The 27344-nt window shown below is 44.2% G+C and overlaps 1 protein-coding gene and 1 pseudogene across 1 annotated transcript in view; one reads left to right on the forward strand and one right to left on the reverse strand.

The window, feature by feature from the left end:
• Positions 1-23559: 23559 nt before the first annotated feature.
• On the reverse strand, positions 23560-24054 carry LOC137331574 (density-regulated protein pseudogene; annotated as a pseudogene).
• Positions 24055-24738: 684 nt separating this feature from the next.
• Positions 24739-27344, forward strand: part of LOC137331646 (protein shisa-like-2B) — a 35205-nt gene continuing 32599 nt past the window's right edge. The window contains exon 1 of the mRNA XM_067995619.1: positions 24739-24991. Within this exon, the coding sequence (XP_067851720.1) occupies positions 24801-24991 (191 nt within the window). The 5' untranslated portion in view covers positions 24739-24800. The remainder of the gene's footprint in view (positions 24992-27344) is intronic.

Here is a 27344-nt window from a genome sequence, read left to right on the forward strand (position 1 = left end):
GAGAGTTATAGAACAAAGAGATCTAGGAGTACAGGTTCATAGCTCCTTGAAAGTGGAGTCACAGGTGGATAGGGTGGTGAAGAAGGCATTCGGCATGCTTGGTTTCATTGGTCAGAACATTGAATGCAGGAGTTGGGATGTCTTGTTGAAGTTGTACAGGGCATTGGTGAGGCCACACTTGGAATACTGTGTACAGTTCTGGTCACCCTATTATAGAAAGGATATTATTAAACTAGAAAGAGTGCAGAAAAGATTTACTAGGATGCTACCGGGACTTGATAGTTTGACTTATAGGGAGAGGTTAGACAGACTGGGACTTTTTTCCCTGGAGAGTAGGAGGTTAAGGGGTGATCTTATAGAAGTCTATAAAATAATGAGGGGCTTAGATAAGGTAGATAGTCAAAATCTTTTCCCAAAGGTAGGGGAGTCTATAACGAGGGGGCATAGATTTAAGGTGAGAGGGGAGAGATACAAAAGGGTCCAGAGGGGCAATTTTTTCACTCAAAGGGTGGTGAGTGTCTGGAACGAGCTGCCAGAGGCAGTAGTAGAGGCGGGTACAATTTTGTCTTTTAAAAAGCATTTGGACAGTTACATGGGTAAGATGGGTATAGAGGGATATGGACCAAGTGCAGGAAATTGGGACTAGCTTAGTGGTATAAACTGGGCGACATGGACATGTTGGGCCGAAGGGCCTGTTTCCATGTTGTAACTTCTATGATTCTATGATTCTATAACAATCCGAGCACCTCCACACGAGCCAAGACTGTTCCATCAACAGAAAGGGGTATCACTCCATCCATGCCCAGCTCATTTGTGACCACCGCAAAAGATTTCTTCATGTGTGTGCGAGATTCCCTGGCAGCTGCCACAATTCATTCATTCTGATGGAATCCAACATCCTGGGCCTCTTCCATGCACTGAACACCCTTATGGGCTGGCTGCTCGGGTACAAGGGATAACCCCCACACACGTGGCTCATGATACCTCTGAGGAATCCCATCACCAAGCAACAGCATCGATACAACGACAGCCATATCGCCACCAGGTCTATAATTGAACATGCGATAGGACTGCTGAAGATACGATTTCAGTGCTTCGATTGTTCTGGGGGAGCGCTTCAATATGCACCAGTGAGAGTGGGTGGCATAATAGTAGTGTGTTGTGTCCTGCACAATATGGCACAACAGAGAGGGTTACCGGTTGAGGATGCCCCATACCCTCATCAACCATCCACATTGAGCAGGAGCAGGAAGAGGAAGAGGATGAACCCATGGGCAGAGCAATGGCTCACCTGGCTGCCTGTGAGGCCAGGGAGTCACTCATATGTGAACGGTTCTGGTAAGATCAGAAAGTGAGAAGAGTCCAGTCCTCACACCACCTGGAAAGACCAGCGCCAACACCAGCCCTCCCCCCACCCCCCCCCCCCATCTCCCTGCACAAGACAGTCCTGAACTACACATACACCCACTGTAAAGTGACCCACTGGGTGGCATCAAGTGTCACCGTTCATGGTGAAACACATGAAAGAGCACTATCACAAAAGCCAGTCAAGAATGGGCAAGACGTGGCAGTAGTGGTGAGAATGATAACATTTAATGTGATTTTAACAGAAACCAAAATAAATGAAAAACATGACAGTCTGTCAAACACCTTTGTGCATACACTTCGCAGTCACAAAACCTTAGCCTTTCTATTCCTACCACTTCTACGTGGTGTATCCTCTGTGGCTGCAGCAGATGTAGTGGCAGGGTGCTCATGTCCATGGCCGGACTGCTTAGATGCTTTCGGCCTATGCCCTCTGAGTTTTGGAGCCCGTGAGGGCCCCTCCAAAGACTGCTCCACCTGCACCTGTGCAGGGGCTGACTCAGCCACCTGGAGAGGAGGCAGCATTGCGGGTATTGGTTGAGAGGGGGGCAAAGGGTAAGACACGGGAGTGCTTTGAGTGGCATCCCCACTTCCATGTCCCCTTTCGCCATCATCCCTCTCCTGGGCCAGGCCCACATCAGTCCTACCACCCTGCTGGACAACAGTTTGGAGGATATGTGTGATCCTTGTAAGGCCACTTCTAAAGTATCTATCAGCCTGTTTAAGGCGGCAGAATGTTGTTCACCCTGAGTCCGAACGGCCATTGTCAGGGCCTGAATGGACTCATTTGTGAGCCGTGCTTGAAGCTCATCGGAGGCTAGCCTTCTCTCCATCGCAGACATTCCTGCACTTACCTGCAACACTATTTCAGACATTTCAGCAGTTATGTGCAACACTATCTCAGACAGTTGCTCACGTCCCTGTGACACTATCTCAGAGATTCCCTCACGTACATGTGCCACAATTCCACTAATGCAGTAGTTTGACTCCTCTATCCTCTGCACTATTGTGGAGAGTGCGCGTGGCACCTGTTCCAGTACCTCGCCAATGTGCTGCTGCCCCTCGATCATTCTCCTTTTAAAGGATGGCCCCCTGGGGTTCAGAAACTCCGTTCAGCTGAGCAGAGCCTGGAGAGGAGTGCAGCCACCAACACGCATTCTCCACAGCTGCCCCTGTCACCAGCGCCTGCTCGTGCTCAGTTGTGTGTGATGACTCACCAGGTGCCAACCCAACTAACTGACTACTAAGACCCACCGAGGTGTGAGAATCTGCACTGGTGGATGGCTCACTAAGATGTGACAATGCACCCTCAGAGGCTGGCAGGTCCTCTGAGGAATTGCCCTCTGTCGTCACTGCGGTCGTTGAAGGGCCTGTAAGAGAAGAGAAGGCAATATTAAGCATCATCACAGATGTGTCATGTTGCGATGAGCATACCGAGGTGTTCAACATGCCAAGCATTGTTAACATCAATTTATGTTGGGTGTGATAAATGTTAAAGTTGTGTCACCGGACGATTGTGGGGTGCCCGTCTCGGCATCCCCGATGGACACGCACTCGAGGGTGTGGCTGATCTCCAGGGCCTCCTCCTCCACATCTATGAGGACTACAATTTGCTGTGGCCCCCCTCCAGTCCTCGCCCTCTCGCGTGCATTTTGTGCTCTCTTCTAGAAGACATATGAGTGAGTGATGGTGAAGTGGCCAACCGATGAATGCATTGCTTTGGGTGAGGCTGACCATGAAAGAGGATGAGTTTTTTTTAATTAATTCATGGGATGTGGGCGTCACTGGCAAGGCCGGCATTTATTGCCCATCCCTAATTGCCCTTCAAAAGGTGGTGACGAGCCGCCTTCTTGAACTGCTGCAGTCCGTGTGGTGAAGGTTCTCCCACAGTGCTGTTAGGAAGGGAGTTCCAGGATTTTGATCCAGCGACGATGAAGGAACGGCGATATATTTCCAAGTCAGGATGGTGTGTGACTTGGAAGGGAACGTGCAGGTGGTGTTATTCCCATGTGCCTGCTGCCCTTGTCCTTCTCGATGGTAGAGGTCGCGGGTTTGGGAGGTGCTGTCGAAGATGCCTTGGCGAGTTGCTGCAGTGCATCCTGTAGATGGTACACACTGCAGCCACGGTGCGCTGGTGGTGAAGGGAGTGAATGTTTAAGATGGTGGATGGGGTGACAATCAAGCGGGCTGCTTTGTCCTGGATGGTGTCGAGCTTCTTGAGTGTTGTTGGAGCTGCACTCATCCAGGCAAGTGGAGAGTATTCCATCACACTCATAACTTGTGCATTGTAGATGGTGGAAAGGCTTTGGGGAGTCAAGAGGTGAGTCACTCACTACAGAATACCCAGCCTCTGACCTGCTCTTGTAGCCACAGTATTATGTGGCTGGTCCAGTTAATTTTCTGGTCAATGGTGACCCCCAGGATGTTGATGGTGGGGGATTCGGCGATGGTAATGCCATTGAATGTCAAGGGGAGGTGGTGAGACTCTCTCTTGTTGGAGATGGTCATTGCCTGGTACTTGTCTGGTGCAAATGTTACTTTCCTCTTATCAGCCCAAGCCTGGATGTTGTCGAGGTCTTCATGCATGCGGGCACGGATTGCTTCGTTATCTGAGGGGTTGCGAATGGAACTGAACACTGAGCAATCATCAGCGAACATCCCCATTTCTGACCTTATGATGGAGGGAAGGTCATTGATGAAGCAGCTGAAGATGGTTGGGCCTAGGACACTGCCCTGAGGAACTCCTGCAGCAATGTCCTGGAGCTGAGATGATTGGCCTCCAACAACCACTACCATCTTCCTTTGCGCGAGGTATGACTCCAGCCACTGGAGAGTTTTTCCTCTGATTCCCATTGACTTCAATTTTACTAGGGCTCCTTGGTGTCACACTCGGTCAAATGCTGCCTTGATGTCAAGGGCAGTCACTCTCTCCTCACCTCTGGAATTCAGCTCTTTTGTCCATGTTTGGACCAAGGTTGTAATGAGGTCTGGAGCCGAGTGGTCCTGGTGGAACCCAAACTGAGCATCGGTGAGCAGGTTATTGGTAAGTGCCGCTTGATAGCACTGTCGACAACACCTTCCATCACTTTGCTGATGATTGAGAGTAGACTGATGGAGCGGTAATTGGCCGGATTGGATTTGTCCTGCTTTTTGTGGACAGGACATACCTGGGGAATTTTCCACATTGTCGGGTAGATGCCAGTGTTGTAGCTGTACTGGAACAGCTTGGCTAGAGGTGCGGCTAGTTCTGGAGCACAAGTCTTCAGCACTACAGCTGGGATGTTGTCGGGGCCCATAATAGCCTTTGCTGTATCCAGTGCACTCAGACGTTTCTTGATATCACGTGAAGTGAATCGAATTGGCTGAAGACTGGCTTCTGTGATGGTAATGATATCAGGAGGAGGCCAAGATGGATCATCCACTCGGCACTTCTGGCTGAAGATGGTTGCAAACGCTTCAGCCTTGTCTTTTGCATTCATGTGCTGGACTCTGCCATCATTGAGGATGGGGAAGTTCACGGAGCCTCCTCCTCCCGTTAGTTGTTTAATTGTCCACCACCATTCACGACTGGATGTGACAGGACTGCAGAGCTTTGATCTGATCCGTTGGTTGTGGAATTGCTTAGCTCTGTCTATAGCATGCTTCCGCTGTTTAGCATGCATGTAGTCTTGAGTTGTAGCTTCACCAGGTTGGCACCTCATTTTTAGGTAGTTTGATCCCCTGGCTTGTCGGTAATGGTAGAGTGAGGAATATGCCGGGCCTTGAGGTTACAGATTGTGCTGGAATATAATTCTGCTGCTGCTGTTGGCCCACAGCGCCTCATGGATGACCAGTTTTGAGTGGTTAGATCTGTTCTGAATCTATCCCCTTTAGCACGGTGGTAGTGCCACACAACAGGTTGGATGGTGTCCTCAGTGTGAAGATGGGACTTCACCTCCTCAAGGGCTGTGCACTGGTCACTCTTACCAATACCGTCATGGACAGTTGCATCTGCGACAGGTAGATTGGTGAGGACGAGGTCAAGTAGGTTTTTCCCTCGTGTAAGTTCGCTCACCACCTGCCGCAGGCCCAATCTGGCAGTTATGTCCTTCAGGACTCGGCCAGCTTGGTCAGTAGTGGTGCTACCGAGCCACTCTTAGCGATGGACATTGAAGTCCCCCACCCAGAGTACATTCTGTGCCCTTGCTACCCTCAGTGCTTCCTCCAAGTGGTGCTCAACATGGAGGAGGACTGATTCATCAGCTGAGGGAGGGCGGTAGGTGGTAATCAGTAGGAGGTTTCCTTGCCCATATTTGACCTGATGCCATGAGATTTCATGGGGTCCAGAGTCAATGTTGAGGACTCCCAGGGCCACTCCCTCCTGATTGTTTATCACTGTACCGCCACCTCTGGTGGGTCTCTCCTGCCGGTGGGACAGGATATACTCAGGGATGATGATGGAAGAGTCTGGGATGTTAGCTGAAAGGTATGATTCTGTGAGACTGGCTATTTCAGGCTGTTGCTTGACTAGTCTGTGGGACAGCTCTCCCAATTTTGGCACAAGTTCCCAGATGTTAGTGAGGAGGACTTTGCAGGGTCGACTGGGCTTGGTTTGCCTTTGTCATGTCTGGTGCCTAGTGGTCCGATGCCGGGTGGTTCGTCTGGTTTTATTCTTATTGTGACTTTCTGTAGCGAGATTGTACAACTGAGTGACTTGCTAGGCCATTTCGGAGGGCAATTAAGAATCAACCACATTGCTGTGAGTCTGGAGTCACATATAGACCAGACCAGGTAAGGATGGCAGGTTTCCTTCCCTAAAGGGCATTAGTGAACCAGATGGGTTTTTACGACAATCCGGTAGTTTCATGGCCACCATTACTGATACTAGTTTTTTTTAATTCCAGATTTTATTGAATTAATTGAATTTAAATTCCCCAGCTGCCGTAGCAGGATTTGAAATCATGACTCCGGATTATTAATCCGGGCCTCTGGATTACTAGTCCAGTAACATAACCACTATGCGACATTATGAGACAGAGACATCACATTGGATCAGAATTGGGGTGAGTGGTAATGATGGGATGACTAACGAGGAGGTGAGGAAGTGCTCAGGAAGTGAAGGTAAGTTGAGGATGAGCCTTAAGTGGGTGTGAGGAGTGATGTGATGAAGTAGTTGGGGGGGTGATGTGCACCACAGAATGCAGGAGAGTCAGTAAGTGTGCTCACTTTTGCTGACCTAGTTAGGTCATTGAAACGCTTCCTGCACTGGACCCAGGTGCGGGAGATGTTGCTGCTGCTGGTGACCTCCTCTGCCACCTCGAGCCAGGCCTTCTTGATGGCAGAGGCAGGGCACTTCCTCCTGTCAGCCGGGTAAAATAATTCCCTCCTCCTCCTCAGTAGCAGCTGAAGTGAGGCATCACTGAATCTTGGAGCAGCCTTGCCCCTGTGCTGCTTCATTAGGTCTTCTTGCTCTTTGCTGCAGAGCAAAATCCATCGGAGTAATGGCCCTTTAAATCCAGACGCTCCAGCTGACAGCCTGTCACGTGGGTGCGCAATCCGCCCACTGCGCAGCTTTCGGACGGCAAACCCAGAAACAAGATTAATGGCCACCAATTAAGTCGCGATCACGTGGGGGAAAGTAAGTTTTTATTGGTCGGGTTTGCCGCGCGCCCATTGCCCCCCCCCCCCCCCCCGCTGCCATCCCACCGCCCTTTTAAAATTGAGCCCGAGCTCTCCTATAAAAAGGATACAAGAGAGTCCCCAATTGATACCCACCATCTGAATACAATTAACACATTGATATAAATCATACAATTAACACCAGTACATCTGGGCATGCTGGCACTTCTCACAGTTTCTGGCAAGTCAGAATGTTAACATGTTACAGCACCAAAGCAGACCATTTATTAGTTCAATCAAGTCTGCTCCAGCGTTTTTCTCCACATGAGCTACTTAGTCAAATCCCACTCTCCTGCTCACTCCATGTAACTGCGGATACGTGGATAGACTGGAGAAGCTGGGGTTGTCCGCCTTAGAGCAGAGAAGGTTGAAAGAAGATTTGATAGAGGTATTCAAAATCATGAAGGGTCTAGACAGAGTGGATAGAGAGAAACTGTTCCCATTGGTGGAACGGTCGAGAACCAGAGGACATAGATTTAAGGTGATTGGCAAAAGAACCAAAGGCGACATGAGGGAAAACTTTTTTACGCAGCGAGTGGTTATGATCTGGAATGGACTGCACGAAATGGTGGTGGAGGCAAATTCAAACATGGCGTTCAAAAGGGAATTGGATAAGTATTTGAAAGGAAAAAATTTGCAGGGCTACGGGGATAGGGAGGGGGAGTGGGACTAGCTGGATTGCTCTTGAAGAGAGCCAGCACGGACTCGACAGGCCGAATGGCCTCCTTCTGTGCAGTAACCATTCTATGATTCTATGATTCTAACCTTTAATATTCCTCTTTTTCAAGCAACTATCTAATTCCCTTTTGAAAGAATTTATGGACTCTGCTTCAACAAAGGTGTGCTTGGTTAGTAACATCCTACTGAATCTACAGTGCACCTTTTCCAACTTATTTTATATTGTTTCTATAATGGAGTGCCCAAAACTGTACACAATATTCAACCGGGGCCTAATTAGGATCTTGTATTCTGTGCCTCCAGATACAAAACCAAAGATTTTGTTGGTCATTTTTATGACCTTACCCACTTGTACTGCCAACCTTAATGACCTGTGTATCTGCACAAGAGGTCTATCTATCCCTCTACTTCAATTTAAACCTTACCATTTAAGGTATATTTCCATTCCCTTATTCTGACTTCCAAAATGTATTATTTCACATTTTCTACATTGAGCTGCATCTGCCACCTGTCTGCCCATCCTTCCAGCCTATCTATGTCCTCATACAGTTGTTCATAATCTTTGTTACAATTTGTCATACAATTTTGTGTTATCAGCAAATTTTGATATTGTTCCCTTATTTCCTAAATCCAGTATCTAGTGAGTTTCCTCTGTTTTTTGGTGACTCTAGCTATTTCTGGTGAGCTTCACTTTTTGTGGTAAGTGTCAATATTTCTGGAGAGTCTCTATTTTATCGGTGATCCTCCCTGTTTCTTGTGAACCTCACTATTCCAGATTTTCCATTTCTGGTGAAATTTAATCGAGACAAATTAGGACCTAATGCAAACCTAGTCAAAAGTAAAGTGAGCTAATTATACAAATTTTCTTTGGTCAGCTTATTTGCATGACTATTCATAGCCACTTGTAAGTTTGCCTGATTGGGGGAGGGGGGGGTGAAAAATTGTGTTTTAGATTAAATTTAAAGAGATGTGATCACTCGAAGAAAAGCGGCCAGCTAGGCATTCTTAGTGCCTTGGCAAAGGCTCAAAAGGCTTTTCAACCAATTGGCAGTCTTGGCAAAAGCTGAAGGGTCACAAGAGAAAGAAGTGACAGGCAAAAACGAAGTGAAAGTCATCAATGTGGAGGTACGAGTTGAAGGCAAACCAACTGTTTCTGCTAGTACCAGCCCAATGATACATTTTAGCTGCAGTCATTTTTACACCTGATGGCACAGCTCTGTTTCTGGATCCCTGCTGTGCCAGAGCCTGTGGAGCCAGTTGCCTATGGTCATTGCCGGGTAGGTGTGCCAGGGCCTGCAGATAACTGGAGTGGAGCCTTACGCGGTAGAGGCCCTGAAGCCAATTGATAGATATCCTGCAAAGATTCAGGCTGCTGCTATAAAGGCTTTGTGTTTTAAAATGAAATGGACTATATTCTCCTGCTTCGGCAGCTTGGGGATCGACTAGAGAGAACCATAATTCAGGACTTCACCAACCTCATTAGTACCATTATGTCTGATGTCATGCTGATCAGTGGCCATGGTGAGGCTTTGCCTAACAAGCAGGGGCATGGCTGGAATGGGCAGCGAAGATGGTGCTGTCTCTCAGGATCTGTCCACCCCTTCCGATGCTTGCGGGTGCCAGAAAGAACGGATCCTGTTGTTCCATTTCAGGATCCAACTGCTAGGGGTTGAGGACCAGCTCGATCCCAAGAGCCTCTTATGGATATACTGCAGCCAGCCACCTCACATACTGCCCCTAAGGTAGCACCTAGATTAAATACAAGAGGACATAAGTGATGTCACCAAGAGGAAGCTCCATGGAAGCAAACAGTTGGCACTCACACACATCACATGTCAGGTTATTAAAAAGTTAATTGCACTGAAGTTGTAGTTTGTCCAGAGAGTATTTGTGCATGATTTTGTAGCATGTTTGAGCAGATAACGGAAATGTGAAATTTTGGAATTTAAGGCAATGTTGGTGAAGGAGTATTTGTAGAGGGGCAAGGGAAGATGCAGACTGTTAACACAGTGTGTATAATTCCCAGTTAGGAGAAGGCATCTCTATCAAAACCTACTGAATGGCTCTCATAGCCAGCAATGGGTTCTTTCTGCAGATTTTTCAGCCTCTAATGAGTAATGGGAGGTCTTGAAAGAGGAGATAATTCGAGTACAGACTAGACGCATTCCCAAATGTGGGGGAAAGGAAGTACATCCATAGTTAGAGCTCTCTGGAGGACTAAAGATATAGAGATTAAAACAAAACAGAAAAAGGAGGCTTATGATAAATGTCAGGCTCATAATACAATAAGGAACCAAGCGGAATATAGAAAGTACAGAGGGGAACTGAAAAAGGAAGTAAGAGGGGCAAAGAAAGTGTATGAGAATAGATTAGCAGGTAACATAAAAGGAAATCCAAAAGTCTTTTATAAATATATAAATAGTAAAAGGGTACTCAAAGGAAGGGTGTGGCCGATTAGGACCAAAAAGGAGATCTTCTTGTGGAGGCAGAGGGCATGGCTGAGATACTAAATGAGTACTTTGCTCCTGTCTTCACTAAAGAAGAGGATGCTGCCAATGACACAATAAAGGAGGAAGTAGTAGAGAAATTAGAAAGGATAAAAATAGATAAAGAGAAGTTACTTAAAAGGTTGGTAGCGCTCAAAGTAGAAAAGTCACCTGGTCCAGATGGGATGCCTCCAAGGTTGCTGAGATAGCGGAGGTTCTGGCCACAATCTTCCAATCCTCCTTAGATATGGAAGCGGTACCAAAGGACTGGAGGATTGCAAATGTCACACCCCTAAAGAAAAAAGGGGAGAGTGACAAACCCAGCAACTACAGGCCAGTCAGCCTAACGTCTGAATTGGAGAAACTTTTAGAGACAATAATCCGAGACACTTGGAAAAATATGGGTTAATAAATGACAGCTAGCACGTATTTGTTCAAGGCAATGATGTTTGACTAACTTAATTGAGTTCTTTGATGATGTAACGGAGAGATTGGTGAATGTAGTGCGGCTGATGTTGTGCATATAATCTTTCAAAAGGCGTTTGATACAAGTACCGCATAATAGAGTTGTTAGCAAAATTGAAGCCCACGGGATTAAAGGGGAATTAGCAGCGTGGATACGAAATAGGCTAAGAGAAAGAAAGCAGAGAGTAGTGGTGAACAGTTATTTTTCCGGCTGGAGGGAAGTATACAGTGGTGTTCCCCAGAGGTCAGTATTAGGACCAGTGCTCTTTTTGATATATATTAATGATCTGGACTTTGGTATACAGGGCATAATTTCAAAGTTTGCAGATGACACAAAACTCAGAAATGTGGTAAACAATGTGGAGGATAGTAACAGACTTCAGGAGGACATAGACAGACTGGTGAAATGGGCAGACACACGGCAGAAGAAATTTAACACAAGGAAGTGTGAAGTGATGCATTTTGGTAGAAAGGATGAGGAGAGGAAATATAAACTAAATGGTACAATTTTAAAGGGAATGCAGGAACAGAGACGTGGGGGTGCACATATATAAGCCTTTGAAGGTGGCAGGACAAGTTGAGAAGACTGTTAAAAAAAAATCTGGAATCCTTGCTTTATAAATAGAGGCATTGAGTACAAAGCAAGAAAGTTATGCTAAACCTTTATAAAACATTGGTTAGGCCCCAGCTGGAGTATTGTGTTCAATTCTGGGCACCAGGAAGGATGTCTATCCTTTAGAAAGGGTTTAGAGGAGATTTACTAAAATGGTACTAGGGATGAGGGACTTCAGTTATGTGGAGAGACTGGAGAAGCTGGGATTGTTCTCCTTAGAACAGAGAAGGTTAAGTGGAGATTTAATAGAGGTGTTCAAAATCATGAAGGGTTTTGATAGAGTAAATAAAGAGAAACTGTTTCCAGTGGCAGAAGGGTAGGTAACCAGAGGACACAGATTTAAGGTAATTGACAAAAGAATCAGAGGTGAGACGAGGAGACATTTTTTTACGCATTGTTATGATCTGGAATGCACTGCCTGAAAGTGTGGTGGAAGCAGATTCAATAATAATTTTCAAAAGGGAATTGAAGAAATACTTGTAGGGGAAAAATTTGTAGGGCTATGAGGAAAGAGCAAGGGAATGGGAGTAATTGGATAGCTCTTTCAAAGAGCTGGCACAGGCACGATGGGCCGAATGGCCTCCTTCTGTGCTGTATGATTCTATGATTCTCTTCCTGCTGCTTTTGGGATTCCCTTTGATGTGGCTGTTAGCCTTCCTCTCTGGGACTTCCATAATAATGTATTTTTATAAGACAAAGATGTGCAGCTTACAGCAGCCTGTATGAAATTGATACCTTGGTTGGGCTGTATTGCAGCATGCCCCTGACCTGTCCATGCACCTGAAGTGCTGCTTCAACCTGGAAATGATGTGCCCTATGATTACTCTGGTGGAAGCATGCACGTCATTATATCTGTCTTCAGGTGTTTGCCATGAGACGTCATGAGCCCAAGCTGCAGAGGTCAGTCTTAAGCGACTCTGCCTGTTGCCTTTGTGGATCAAATATTAATGGGATGGTGGACTGCCTTAAAATGAAGGTATTGTAACTGGGAAATGAACATTAACTTGTATAATCCAGTGCTGATAGTTGCAAATGAGTTGTCAGCAGGAGTGAATCTATGTCCTGCAGATTAATTAACATGGTTGATGTTGCCCATGCATGTTCTAAAACTTGTAATCATCTTTGTTGCTCTCTTATGATCATTTCTAAAAGGCTTAAGAAAATACGTAAATCCCACTAGATTAAAATGTTTTCTTATTTGTAATTAAATGCTGCAAGCTTGACTGATAAACTTATCTATCTTTTAGTAATGAATAGCTTCAGAAATAAATATGATGGATCACTGAAGTACATTGACTGCGTCTGCATGCTGTACTCTATTTGTGGCCTCACTAATGCTTTATAAAGTATCAGTATCACCTTCAACCAGATGTCTTCAGTAATTTTATTACATTCTCAAAGAATTCCAATAAATTTGTTAGACATAATCTGCCTTTATAACTTCAGAAATGATCTCATTAATTGCACTTACATTGTTTCCTTTATAACAAGTTCTAGTGTCTTTGCTAATATAACTGTTAATGTCAAACTATAAATTCTACAATCATAATTTTCACCTTTTGAAAAATTGTAACATTCAGAAAATTGCAATAATCTGGTGCTACCTCTGAATTTAATGGGCTGTGATTTTTCTCACCACAACTCCTCTGTTTCTACTTTCACTTCCATAGGTATTGTTAAACGTATTCCATCTGGCCCCATTTTCAACATTCTGACTTTTAACGAGCATTTCTCCATGAATCCAAATACATCTCCTGTTCCTTTAGCTATTGGAAATTTTTTTTAAAAGAGTTTGCAGTCTGAAAAGTGCTGTTAAAAATAAATTTCCATCATATATTTCCTACAATCACCTCCTCTATTTTTTTTCTTCAAGGGGCCCCATGCACGCAATACTTTAAGTTGCACAAAATACCTTCATTCCTCATGCAGCAACTCACCAAGGCTTCTTTGACAACACCTCCCAAACCTGCGACCTCTACCACCTAGAAGGACAAGGGCAGCATGGGAACATGGGACATGGGAACAACACCACCTGCACGTTCCCCTCCAAGTCACACACCATCCCGACTTGGAAATATATCGCCGTTCCTTCATCGTCGCTGGGTCAAAATCCTGGAACTCCCTTCCTAACAGCACTGTGGGAGAACCTTCACCACACGGACTGCAGCGGTTCAAGAAGGTGGCTCACCACCACCTTCTCAAGGGCAATTAGGGATGGGCAATAAATGCTGGCCTTGCCAGCAACGCCCACGTCCCATGAACAAATAAAAAAAAATATCACTTACAATTTATTTCTCCAATTTTTCATTTTTCTTCTATCTGCAATCTTCATTCTATCCTTATAAACCATTTCTGGTTTCATATTTATATTTATTTAACTTCCTTTATTTTGATGCTAACCTCCTACTTTTATATGGTTTATATATAGTTTACATTTTCTCTAATAAGTCTTTAAAATATTTCATTTTGTGTTTTTTTTTGCCTCAAATTATCATCTCCATTTTATACCCTTGTGGCTTTAAACTCAAATTTTCTGGATTCTGTTACAACCATTTTATTATCTCTTGCTCCTACAAAGTCCATGATATTAAATATGATGATATTATGATCTCTGATCAAGTGTTCCCCAACCTTTAAATTTACCACCAACTCAGGCTCACTAGTAAAAATCAAGCACAAGCCGCCTGAGCATAAAACTGGTGTTGCAGATTGGCTGCCCATTAGAGACACCGCCCTATTTTGATTTCAATGAAAATGAAAATTAGGCAGTCTCTATAATGGGCAGCTGATCTGCAACACCAGTTTTACACCTGAGTGTAAAATCGAAAATCTACACCAATATCTTCAGGCATTCTCAATTATTAATTTCCTCCTTTTGGCTAATACTTTAGCAATTCTCAGTTATTAGTTTCCTTCTCTTGGTGAGGCAAATTTCCACCCAACCTGATTCAGATTTTCCACATTTTAAAAGTTAAGTCAACTTTATTGCTAACTTTTGAACTCTTTCTTACTAGAAACAGTTCCCCTTGATCAATTTATTTCTTCTCAATGTTCTTAGGAACATAGGAACAGGAGGAGGCCATTCAGCCCCTCGAGCCTGCTCTGCCATTTGATAAGATCATGGCTGATCTGTGATCGAGCTCCACATACCTGCCTTTGGCCCATATCCCGTAATACCTTTGGTTGCCAAAAAGCTATTTATCTCAGATTTAAATTTAGTAATTGAGCTAGTATCAATTGCCGTTTGCGGAAGAGAGTTCCAAACTTCTACCACCCTTTGTGTGCAGAAATGTTTTCTAATCTCACTCCTGAAAGGTCTGGCTCTAATTTTTAGACTGTGCCCCCTACTCCTAAAATCCCCAACCAGCGGAAATAGTTTCTTTCTATCCACCCTATCTGTTCCCCTTAATATCTTATAAACTTCGATCAGATCACCCCTTAACCTTGTAAACTCTAGAGAATACAACCCCAATTTGTGTAATCTCTCCTCATAACTTAACCCCTGAAGTCCAGGTATGATTCTAGTAAACCTACGCTGCACTCTCTCCAAGGCCAATATGTCCTTCCGAAGGTGCGGTGCCCAGAACTGCTCACAGTACTCCAGGTGCGGTCTAACCAGGGTTTTTTATAGCTGCAGCATAACTTCTGCCCCCTTGTACTCTAGTCCTCTAGATATAAAGGCCAGCATTCCATTAGCCTTCTTGATTATTTTCTGCACCTGTTCATGACACTTCAATGATTTATGTACCTGAACCCCTAAGTCCCTTTGGACATCCACTGTTTTTAATTTTTTTACCATTTAGAAAGTACTCTGTTCTATCCTTTTTTGATCCAAAGTGGATGACCTCACATTTGTCTACATTGAATTCCATTTGCCACAGTTTTGCCCATTCACCTAATCTATCAATATTGCTTTGTAATTTTATGTTTTCATCTACACTGCTTACAATGCCACCAATCTTTGTGTCATTGGCAAACTTAGATATGAGACTTTCTATGCCTTCATCTAAGTCGTTAATAAATATTGTGAACAATTGAGGACCCAAGACAGAACCCTGCGGGACTCCACTAGTCACATCCTGCCAATGTGAGTACCTACCCATTATCCCTACTCTCTGTCGCCTTTCGCTCAGCCAACTTCCTAACCAAGTCCGTACTTTTCCCTCGATTCCATGGGCTTCTATCTTAGCTAACAGTCTCTATGTGGAACCTTATCAAATGCCTTCTGGAAGTCCATATAAATAACATCCATTAACATTCCCCTGTCCACTACTTTCGTCACCTCTTCAAAATATTCAATCAGATTTGTCAGGCACGACCTACCTTTCACAAATCCATGCTGGCTGTCTCAGATTAACTGAAAATTCTCGAGGTGTTCAGTCACCCTATCTTTAATTATAGACTCCAGCATTTTCCCCACAACAGATGTTAGGCTAACTGGTCTATAATTCCCCGGTTTCCCTCTCTCTCCTTTCTTAAAAAGCGGAGTGACGTGCAATTTCCCAATCTAGAGGGACGGTTCCTGAATCTAGAGAACTTTGAAATATTATAGTTAGGGCATCTGCAATGTGCTCACCTACTTCCTTTAAAACCCTGGGATGGAAACCATCTGGTCCTGGGGATTTGTCACTCTTTAGTGCTATTATTTTCTTCATTACTGTTGCTTTACTTATGTTAATTTTATCGAGTCCCTGTCCCCAATTCAATATTAGTTTTCTTGGGATTTCCGGCATGCTATCCTCTTTTTCTACTGTAAATACTGATGCAAAGTAATTGTTCAACATGTCTGCCATTTCCCTATTGTCAATGACAATATCCCCACTTTCAGTTTTTAAGGGGCCAACACTGCTCCTGACCACCCTCTTTTTCCTAATATAACTATAAAAGTTCTTCGTATTGGTTTTGATATCCCTTGCAAGTTTCTTTTCATACTCTCTTTTGGTAGCTCTTACTATATGTTTTGTGACCCTTTGTTGATCTTTGTAACTTTCCCATTCGCCAGGATCTGTGCCATTTTTTGCCTTTTTTTTATGCCCTTTCCTTACGTCTAATACTGTCCCTTACCTCTTTAGTTGTCCTTGGCTATTTTTTTATGGCAAGTAGAGTTCTTGCCCCTCAGGGGTATAAACCGATTCTGTATCACGTTAAATGTTTCTTTAAACATTTCCCACTGATCATCAGTCGTTTTACCCATTAACAGATTTGCCCAGTTTACTGTGGACAGTCTCTGTCTCATCCCATTGAAGTCGGCCTTACCCAAGACTAGAATCTTAGCAGCTGATTCACTTTTTTCCCTTTCAAACACTACATTGAACTCGATCATGTTATGATTGCTATTGGATAGATGTTCATGCACAGTTAAGCTGTTAACTAAATCTGGTTCATTAATCATTACTAAATCTAGTATGGCTTGCCGCCTTGTTGCCTCTAGGACATACTGCTGTAGAAAACTATCCTGAACACACTCAAGAAATTCACTACCTTTCTGACAGTTGCTAGTCTGCTTTTCCCAATCTATGTGAAGGTTAAAGTCCCCCATTAAGACCACTATGCCTTTCTTACATGGTTGTCTAATCTCTGCATTTATGCAATCTAGCACTTCAGAGCTGCTGCCAGAGGTCCTATACACAAGTCCCACAATAGTCTTAGATCTTTTCCTATTTCTCAATTCAACCCATAAGGTCTCTGTTGGCTGCTTACCTCTCGTTATATCCTCCTTTATCATTGAAGCGATTTCATCTCTAATCACTAAGGCTACTCCTCCCCCTATTCCATTTTCCCTATCTCTCCTGAAGACATTATAACCCGGTATATTCAGTTCCCAATCCTGACCATCCTGCAGCCATGTCTCAGCAATAGCCATCATGTCATACCCTCCAGTTTGAATTTGAACCTGTAGTTCATTTAATTTATTCCTTATACTCCGTGCATTTGTATATAGCACTCTTAGTTGGACCACACACCCTAGCCTGACCTTCAGCTTTGATGCTGGGTTAATCGCCTTACGCCTTCTAGTTTTCACTTTATCTGTAGTGCCTAAAGTACACTTTCTTTCTGCTGCTCTACGCTTTTCCCTTTCACTTGTTCTTGAACAACTGTTTGTACTATTTGTATTGTAAATTACCGCTGGGTCTTCCCCTCTCTTGCTGCTCTCAACTTTACTCCCTTCTGACTCCCCGCTCAGGTTCCCATCCCCCTGCCACTCTAGTTTAAACCTTCCCCAACAGCACGAGCAAACACCCCCGCGAGGACATTGGTCCCGGTCCTGCTTGGGTGTAACCCGTCTCGCTTGTACAGGTCCCACCTTCCCCAGAACTGGTAAATGTCCCAGGAATCTAAATCCCTCCCTCCTGCACCATCCCTGCAGCCACGCATTCATCCAGTCTATTCACATCGGTATTTACGGTTGAGAAAGGCATGGATGTTAGGGAACTTGGGGAAATAAATAGTGATGTCTTGAGGAGTGTACATATTACAGAGAGGGAGGTGCTGGAAGTCTTAACGCGCATCAAGGTAGATAAATCTCCGGGACCTGATGAAATGTATCCCAGGACGTTATGGGAGGTTAGGGAGGAAATTGTGGGTCCCCTAGCAGAGATATTTGAATCATCGACAACTACAGGTGAGGTGCCTGAAGATTGGAGGGTAGCAAATGTTGTGCCTTTGTTTAAGAAGGGAGGCAGGGAAAAGCCTGGGAACTACAGACCGGTGAGCCTGACATCTGTAGTGGGTAAGTTGTTAGAGGGTATTCTGAGGGACAGGATCTACAGGCATTTGGAGAGGCAGGGACTGATTAGGAACAGTCAGCATGGTTTTGTGAGAGGAAAATCATGTCTCACGAATTTGATTGAGTTTTTTGAAGGGGTAACCAAGAAGATAGATGAGGGCTGTGCAGTAGACGTGGTCTACATGGACTTTAGCAAAGCCTTTGACAAGGTACCGCATGGTAGGTTGTTACATAAGGTTAAATCTCACGGGATCCAAGGTGAGGTAGCCAATCGGATACAAAATTGGCTTGACAACAGAAGACAGAGGGTGGTTGTAGAGGGTTGTTTTTCAAACTGGAGGCCTGTGACCAGCGGTGTGCCTCAGGGATCGGTGCTGGGTCCGCTGTTATTTGTTATTTATATTAATGATTTGGATGAGAATTTAGGAGGCATGGTTAGTAAGTTTGCAGATGACACCAAGATTGGTGGCATTGTGGACAGTGAAGAAGGTTATCTAGGATTGCAACGGGATCTTGATAAATTGGGCCAGTGGGCCGATGAATGGCAGATGGAGTTTAATTTAGATAAATGTGAGGTGATGCATTTTGGTAGATCGAATCGGGCCAGGACCTACTCCGTTAATGGTAGGGCGTTGGGGAGAGTTATAGAACAAAGAGATCTAGGAGTACAGGTTCATAGCTCCTTGAAAGTGGAGTCACAGGTGGATAGGGTGGTGAAGAAGGCATTCGGCATGCTTGGTTTCATTGGTCAGAACATTGAATACAGGAGTTGGGATGTCTTGTTGAAGTTGTACAAGACATTAGTAAGGCCACACTTGGAATACTGTGTACAGTTCTGGTCACCCTATTATAGAAAGGATATTATTAAACTAGAAAGAGTGCAGAAAAGATTTACTAGGATGCTACCGGGACTTGATGGTTTGACTTATAGGGAGAGGATGGATAGACTGAGACTTTTTTCCCTGGAGAGTAGGAGGTTTAGGGGTGATCTTATAGAAATCTATAAAATAATGAGGGGCATAGATAAGGTAGATAGTCAAAATCTTTTCCCAAAGGTAGGGGAGTCTATAACGAGGGGGCATAGATTTAAGGTGAGATGGGAGAGATACAAAAGGGTCCAGAGGGGCAATTTTTTCACTCAAAGGGTGGTGAGTGTCTGGAACGAGCTGCCAGAGGCAGTAGTAGAGGCGGGTACAATTTTGTCTTTTAAAAAGTATTTGGACAGTTACATGGGTAAGATGGGTATAGAGGGATATGGGCCAAGTGCAGGCAATTGGGACTAGCTTAGTGGTATAAACTGGGCGACATGGACATGTTGGGCCGAAGGGCCTGTTTCCATGTTGTAAACGTCTATGATTCTATGATTCTTAAATCCTTCTCTATAAAATTTGTAGCTATACCACTCTTCTGACTTTAACAAGTTGTTTCTCCAGTTATCTCTACATTCTCATTTTACAGACAATACTTAAAGTCCAGTTCCTATATTTGTTATCGTCTTTATATTAATGTGAAAGCACGTTAGTATCTCGAGATTATAATTATCTGAATCAATACATATGTCAGGGGTTTGGAAATTTTCATGCTAACTGGCATGTGATAGGATCTCTTTTGATTTTCATTTATATAAATGATTTGGACACACGTCACTAGAATTAAAGTAAGAAAGAGAGGTTTTGGTACAAAGCAAGATTCAAAAAATGGAGGCTTTTCTTGTTGGAACACAAAAGGTTAAGAGGGGATTTAGCAGAGGTTCTCTTAATTATGAAAGGTTTTGAGAGGATGAATAATACAAGATTTTTTTCCACTGGTTGATGAATTGGTAACAAAGAGGCATAGACTCAAGATTCCGATTGGAGCAACGAAGGGTGTAATTACTTTTTTAAAATTTCTACAGAGGGATATTGGAACGTGGAATGCTTTGCCGCAACTGCCTATTGAGGCAGAGATTATAACACCATTTAGGAGGAAACTGGATAAGTATTTGAAAAGGAAGAATACAAAAGGATACGTGAAAAGGAACAGGAGAGTCAGATTACAATATAAAGCTCCAGTTGAAGAGCTAGCAGTGGCACAGGCATGCTGTAGTTTCAGTGCTTCATGGATTCTAAAGTACAAATGGTGTAATCATTCCCTTTCTCTTTCTAAGTTAAACTCCCTATCTCTCTAAGTAAACATTAAGCATTTGACAATAGTTTAAAATTGAGATTATATCCCAGAAAAAAAGCTTTAAAGTCATTCTTCAGCTTGTTTTCAATCAATTGAAAAAACAAAGAAATTCAGAAATCTATGAACAGCATGATGAGGCACAGGCTTCAAGTTGTACACTAGGAGATTCATACTTAAGCATACTTAATCAGCCTGTGAAACCCTAGAATTACAGGCACAGCGTGGTTGGTAACATCTTAAACTGGCAGAGTGACAGCTCTGGAAAAATATCAAGTTCATTAATCATAATTAAGTATCATTAACCATAAGTCTAGAAGATACCTCTGGTCCCCCAGAAAATCGAGGGCAAGAGGAATCATTCAAAGGCCTCCTCCCCACCCAAAATTTTCTGATCCCCTTCAAACATTCTGCAACTGTAGAACCAGTGTAGATAACCTGAAAATCAACCCAACTGAGACATCGGTGGCTGTCACAATTTGCCTCCTGGTCATATGAAAAGTAATGATGTCATGATGCATGTAACATTAAGAGCCCAATAGTTATGATGTCACCATGCCCACTGAGACAGTGTTCTGTATCATCATGCTTTGTGTAATGACATCAGCATGTGAACATACTAAACCCAACTCAACGAGGCAGATTTTTCTCCCCCACCTACCCCCCCGCCTCTACCTCAGTGTAAGCCAGGAACTCACTGTTCCAATGCACCCTGCTGGAACACATCTGAACAACCCTGCATTTCAGGTCTATGGTCTAACCTTGGTCAAAGAGGTAGGTTTTAAGGAGTGTCTTAAATGAGGAGAGGTAGAGAGGTTTAAGGAGGGAATTCGAGAGATTAGGGCCTAGGCAGCTGCAGGTACAGCCACCAATGGTGGAGCAATTAAAATCGGGGAAGCACAAGAGGCAAGAATTGGAAGAGCACAGAGATCTCGGAGGGTTGTGGGGCTGGAGGACGTACAGAGATAAGGAGGGGCGAGGCCATGGAGGGATTTGAAAACAAGGATGAGTCTTTTAAAATCAAGGCATTCCTGGACCGGGAGCCAATGTAGGTCAGCGAGCACAGGGGTGACGGGATTTGGTGCGAGTTATGATACCAGCAGCAGAGTTTTGGATGTGTTCAAGTTCATGGAGGGTGGAAGATGGGAGGCTGGCCAGGAGAGCAATGGAATAGTCGAGTCTAGAGGTGACAAAGGCATAGATGAGAGTTTCAGCAGCAGATGAGCTGAGGCAGTGGCAGAGACAGGCGATGTTACGGAGGTGGAAGTAGGTGGTCTTGGTGATGGAGCAGATATATGGTCGGAAGCTCATCTCAGGGTCAAATAGGATGCCAAGATTGCAAACGGTCTGGTTCAGCCTCAGGCAGTGGCCAGGGAGAGGGATGGAGTCGGTGGCTAGGGAATGGAGTTTTTGGCGGGGACCGAAGACAATGGCTTCAGTTTTCTCAATATTTAGTTGGAGGAAATTTTTGTTCATTCAGTACTGGATGTCGGACAAGCAGTGTGACAAATCAGAGACAGTGGAGTGGTCGAGGGAGGTGGTGGTGAGGTAGAGCTGGGTGTCGTCAGCGTATGTGTGGAACCTGACGTTGTGTTTTCAGTTGATGTCGCCGAGGGGCAGCGTGTAGATGAGGAATAGGAGGGGATTCAAGGATAGATCCTTGGGGGATTCCAGAGGTAATGGAGCAGGAAGAGAAGCCATTACAGGTGATTCTCTGACTATGACTGGATAGATAAGAATGGAACCCAGACGAGCGCAGTCCCATCCAGCTGGATGGTAGAGGAGAGGTGTTGGAGGAGGATGTCACTTGTGGCTTTGATAAGGGCTGTTTCAGTACTGTGGCAGGGGCGGAAACCTGATTGGAGGGATTCAAACATGGAGTTGTTGGAAAGATGGGCACAGATTTGGGAGGCGACAACACATTCAGGGACTTTGGAGAGGAAAGGGAAGATGGAAATGGGGCACTAGTTTGCAAGGAGAAAGGGATCAAGGGTGCATTTATTGAGGAGGGGAGTGATGATGGCAGATTTGAAGGGAGGGGTACAGTACCTGAGGAGAGGGAACCATTAATAATATCAGCTAACATGGGGGCCAGGAAGGGAAGTTGGGTGGTCAGCAGTTTGGTGGGAATAGGGTCAAGGGAGCACTAGGTGGGTCTCATGGTCAAGATGAGCTCAGAGAGGGCATGAAGGGAGATAGGAGAGAAACTAGAGAAAGATGCGAGTTTAGGGCTAGGGCAGGGGGGAACCTTACGGGAAGTTTAACTCGGTGGGCTCGGGGAAGTGAGGGAAGCAGCAGAGGCAGCTGAACAGATGGTCTCAATCTTAGTGACAAAGAAGTCCATGAGCTCCTCGCACATGTTGTTGGAGGTGAAGGTGGAGGAGGCAGGGGAGAGGGGTTTAAGAAGATGGTTTGTAGTGGAGGAGAAGCTGGGGGGTTATCTTTGCATAACAGCTTAACATTGCTTTCAACATTGGCTGCAGAAATAAACTGTGTAGCTGAGACACGTCTGGCAGCATTCTGGGGAGAAGCTTTGATAAGGAATCTATCAATATTTTGCTGCAGAATGTGCAACTGAGGAGGACCTCATCCTCAAGGTCTAAAAATTGATCAAAAAGAGTTGAATAGTATCCCTTACTATAGGAAGTTTAATTCTAGAATTTGTTTGCCTGTTGTTCTGTTAGCTCATTCTCCCCATTCCACCCCTTATCACCATGTCTCAAAGAGAAATCATTAATTACATTTGTATTTTTGCACTTTGATAGGAACATACTTGGAACATACACTCTATGCACCTCTTTTTGATCCATTTTTTGAATTAGAACAAATTAAAAGCAGAAATATGCAGTAGGCCAATCTTTAATTGTAAAGAGAAGCAGGTTACAAACCCCAAATATCAATATCCTGTTTTCTCTTTACATTAGCTGACTTGTGCAGTGCCTGCATTTTCTGTTTTTAGTTGAGATTTCCAGCATTTGCAATTTTCTTTTTATTTTAGAATTACAATATATTAATGCATAGAAGGTGAAAAAGTTAGCCTTAAAAGAATGAGTTGGTGTGGTCCTTTAAATTAAAATAAAATTCCTCCTGCCGTATTTCAGTTAAAACATCGACTACAACTCTACCTACTGGGAGCTGCAGTCAGTTCGGGTTTTTGTTAGATCAAAACAGATATTTTATTAAACTAATGATCTCTTTAGTGCACACAATGTTTTTAAAAACATAATCTAGAAATTTCACGGGAGCTTTGGCAACCAAAGTACAAGAAAATAACCTCAAATCTATTGAGGATATTTGACTAGAGAGGATGTCTGTAATAAAAAGCCTTTTTATTTGTGCCTGTTGAATTAAACAATAAAAGTACAGTCTGCCAAGTCACTTCTCCAAGATTTTCAATGCAGTCATCATCCACCTCTGGCCATTTCTCTTGAATAACACATAATATTATCTGTAACATCACCCTGAATTGTGATTTCATCATCCGTAACCGATGCGCCACAGGAGAACTTCTGAGCAAAGAGTCTCTCTGCTTCTTTTAGCTCTATCTCAAAAGTTGCAAGGCCACAGACTCTTGTTTCATATTTCTTTTTTGCTCTTGGAATTTTGGCTATTGTAACCCTTTGGGGTGCTGTCTTCTTTTTCTGTTTAATTATACCTCTGCCATCTCGTCTTTGTTTCTTTTTTTTTTCTTCCGTTCCTACTGGCGGCTCTCCCCCACCTCCTCCATGTTGTGGGCATTGATCTATACTGAGCTTTGCAAATTCTTCTTTTCCAGCCATTGTCTGCACTTGGGGCATGTATTCACAATACTCTGTTGGCAATGAACAGATTCCACAGCAGAGTATTTTTAATGGACATTGCGTCGTATTGCTAGTTGGTTTTGTTTTATGAGTCTGCATTTTCAGTATTGGCCATCTTATGAATCTTTCCAACTGTCGCCAATTTCCAGTGTAATCATGTAAGGCCGATAATATTATTCATAAAGTGAACCGAACCGCCTCAATGAACCACTGAGCCAAGCGAGCCCCGCGCGGGTCTCCGCAGTTAGTAAAAGTCTGAGACGTCCCAAATTAATTTATCGATAACTGCAATAGGTGGGGACCCTGATAATCTGCCGGTACCAGGAGTCTAGTCAGTCACTCATTTCATCTGTTAGTGAGACAGTCTCAATACACGCTTGCAGAAAATAATATTAATAATATTGTAATATTAATATTAATAATAAGTGTAATATTCATCCTCTGCATCTCACTCGACACACGTCTGATCTCTTGTGATTTTTTTAAAAATTCAACGAACAAGTTTACTTCTGGAACCAGTTCCATTTTTACCGAGCCATCAGGTGGCATAAAAACAGCAATTCCCTAGACTTTCTTTAGTAACCTGCACTTCAAATTGACAAGATCAAACCCACTTAGGAGTTGTCACTGGGTGACTTGAGTTCATGAATTCACAACAGTTTGAGATCTAACATGGACCTAAATCAGCTGGTGCATGGATGGGGCGGGGGCGGGGGCGCAGGGCAGGGCTACGGGGTGTGACGGTGCAGGGGGGCGGGATCACAGGCACAGCCGACCGCTTGGACCCGCGATCCGACGCCCTCCTATGTTGGGCACTGGGTGAGCAGAGCGGGCTTGCTCCAGAGATGAGCGGAGCGGAGCACTTTTGCGGCGGCTACTCTAACGTGAAAGAGGAGGTGGTGGAAAGTTTCAGGTGTCCGAGGGCGGAGGACGGCTCGGACGAGGTTTACTGCTGCGGCTTCTCGGACCTCAAGTACTGCTGCAATGAGGCTGACAACTATTTCCCTTATCCGCACGAGTACATGTGGTCACTCAGGTAACCGAGGGGAGACTGAAGTGGGAACGGGGGAGAAGAAGGGAAGGAGGAGGCAAGTGGGGAAGGATGCGAAACTGGGAGAGTGAGGGCGATAAAAAGACAGTGCAGCGGAGCTTATTGAATAGGCAGAGGATGAGTATTATAGTAGGGGCTGTGACTGACTGGAACCAAATTGGAATTTTCTGAGGTCTTTTTGTACTTTGCGTTTGGTAAAAATCCGTCATGATTAAGGGAGGTGGAGAGGGAGAAGTACTTGCATTTATACAGCAGGACATCCGTCACTGTTCGCAGCCAAATAATTAGCTTTGGAAGAAAAGACTTGCATTTATATCATGTCTTTCACGACGTCTCAGCACTTTACAGCCAATTAAGCATTGCATTACTGTTGTAATGTAGGAAATGTAGCAGCCAATTTTTGCACAGCAAAGTTCCACAAACAGCAATGTGATAATGAACATAAGAACATAAGAAATAGGAGCAGGAGTAGGCCAATCGGCCCCTCGAGCCTGCTCCGCCATTCAATAAGATCATGGCTGATCTGATCCTAACCTCAAATCTAAATTCATGTCTAACTTCCTGCCCGCTCCCCGTAACCCCTAATTCCCTTTACTTCTAGGAAACTGTCGATTTCTGTTTTAAATTTATTTAATGATGTCGCTTCCTGGGGCAGCAAATTCCACAGACCTACTACCCTCTGAGTGAAGAAGTTTCTCCTCATCTCAGTTTTGAAAGAGCAGCCCCTTATTCTAAGATTATGCCCCCTAGTTCTAGTTTCACCCATCCTTGGGAACATCCTTACCGCATCCACCCGATCAAGCCCCTTCACAATCTTATATGTTTCAATAAGATCGCCTCTCATTCTTCTGAACTCCAATGAGTAGAGTCCCAATCTACTCAACCTCCCCTCATATGTCCACCCCCTCATCCCTGGGATTAACCGAGTGAACCTTCTTTGTACTGCCTCGAGAGCAAGTATGTCTTTTCTTAAGTATGGAGACCAAAACTGTATGCAGTATTCCAGGTGCGGTCTCTCCAATACCTTATATAACTGCAGCAATACCTCCCTGTTTTTATATTCTATCCCCCTAGCAATAAAAGCCAACATTCCGTTGGCCTTCTTGATCACCTGCTGCACCTGCATACTAACTTTTTGATTTCCTTGTTTTTAAGAGATGTTCGTTGAGGGATAAATGTTAGCCAGGACACCGGTGATAAATCCCCTACTCTTCTTCGAAATAGTGCCATGGGACCTTTTACGTCCACCTGAGAGGGCGATGGGGCCTCAGTTTAACATCTCATCTGAAAGATGGCACCTTTGACAGTGCAGTACTCCCTCAGTACTGCACTGGAATTTAAGCCTGGATTTTGTGCTCAAATCTCTGAAGCAGGATTTGAACCACAACCTCCTGACTGAGGCTTACAGTTGTTACCTAGGCAAACACAGCAAGGTCTCACAAATAGCAATGAAATGAATTACCAGTGAATTTGTTTGTGCTTGAGGGATGAACGTTGTGGAATCTTTTCTGTCCACCTGAATAGCAAATTGGGCTGCAACTTAACATTTCACCCGAAAGACAACACATCCTACAATGCAGCACCCCCTCAGTACTGCACTGAAGTATTAGCCTAGCTTTTGTGCTGAAGTACGTAAGTGGGGCTTGAACTTGGAAGTGAGACAACTACCAAGTGAACCAAGGTGACAATTAGTTAAGTCAGGGTTAAACTGTGTTATTTGTGCCCGAGGTATTAAGTTGGCAGCAAGAATTGGTGAGGCAGGTCAATAACTGAAAAGTGAGGAGTTCAATGCTACATGGGAGGACATCACCAGTTATTTGAAGAATTTATATTATGAATGATAGGTGAGGGTGAGTAATTGAGCTTTCTTTTGTCAAATCACCAACTATTCTATTGGATTGTTCCCTCCCCATTAACCTCCACCCACCAATTAACAAAAATACCAGCTTGTTTTTTTTGGTAAATGACAAAGGTGTGAGGTTTTTAAAGAGCAGAGTTTCCGTCCTATTCATAATTCAACACGAGAGAAGTTTAGCCGGAATTAGCAGGCATTCACAAAGGAAAGGGATGATCCGGACGTAGTAGTTAAAGAGGAGAGGTGTGAAATAATGGATAAGATAAACATAACGAGAGAGGAGTACTGGAGGGACTGGAATCCTTGAAAGTTGATAAGTCGCCAGGGCCGGATGGATTGTTTCCTAGGCTATTGAAGGAAGCCAGGGAGGAAATAACAGATGCTCTGAGGATTATTTTCCAATCCTCACTAGATACAGGGGAGGTACCGGAGGACTGGAAGACTGCAAATGTAGTACCATTGTTTAAAAAGGGTATGAGGGAA

The sequence above is a fragment of the Heptranchias perlo genome, chromosome 1, assembly GCF_035084215.1.
Source record: "Heptranchias perlo isolate sHepPer1 chromosome 1, sHepPer1.hap1, whole genome shotgun sequence".
Lineage (NCBI taxonomy): Eukaryota > Metazoa > Chordata > Chondrichthyes > Hexanchiformes > Hexanchidae > Heptranchias > Heptranchias perlo.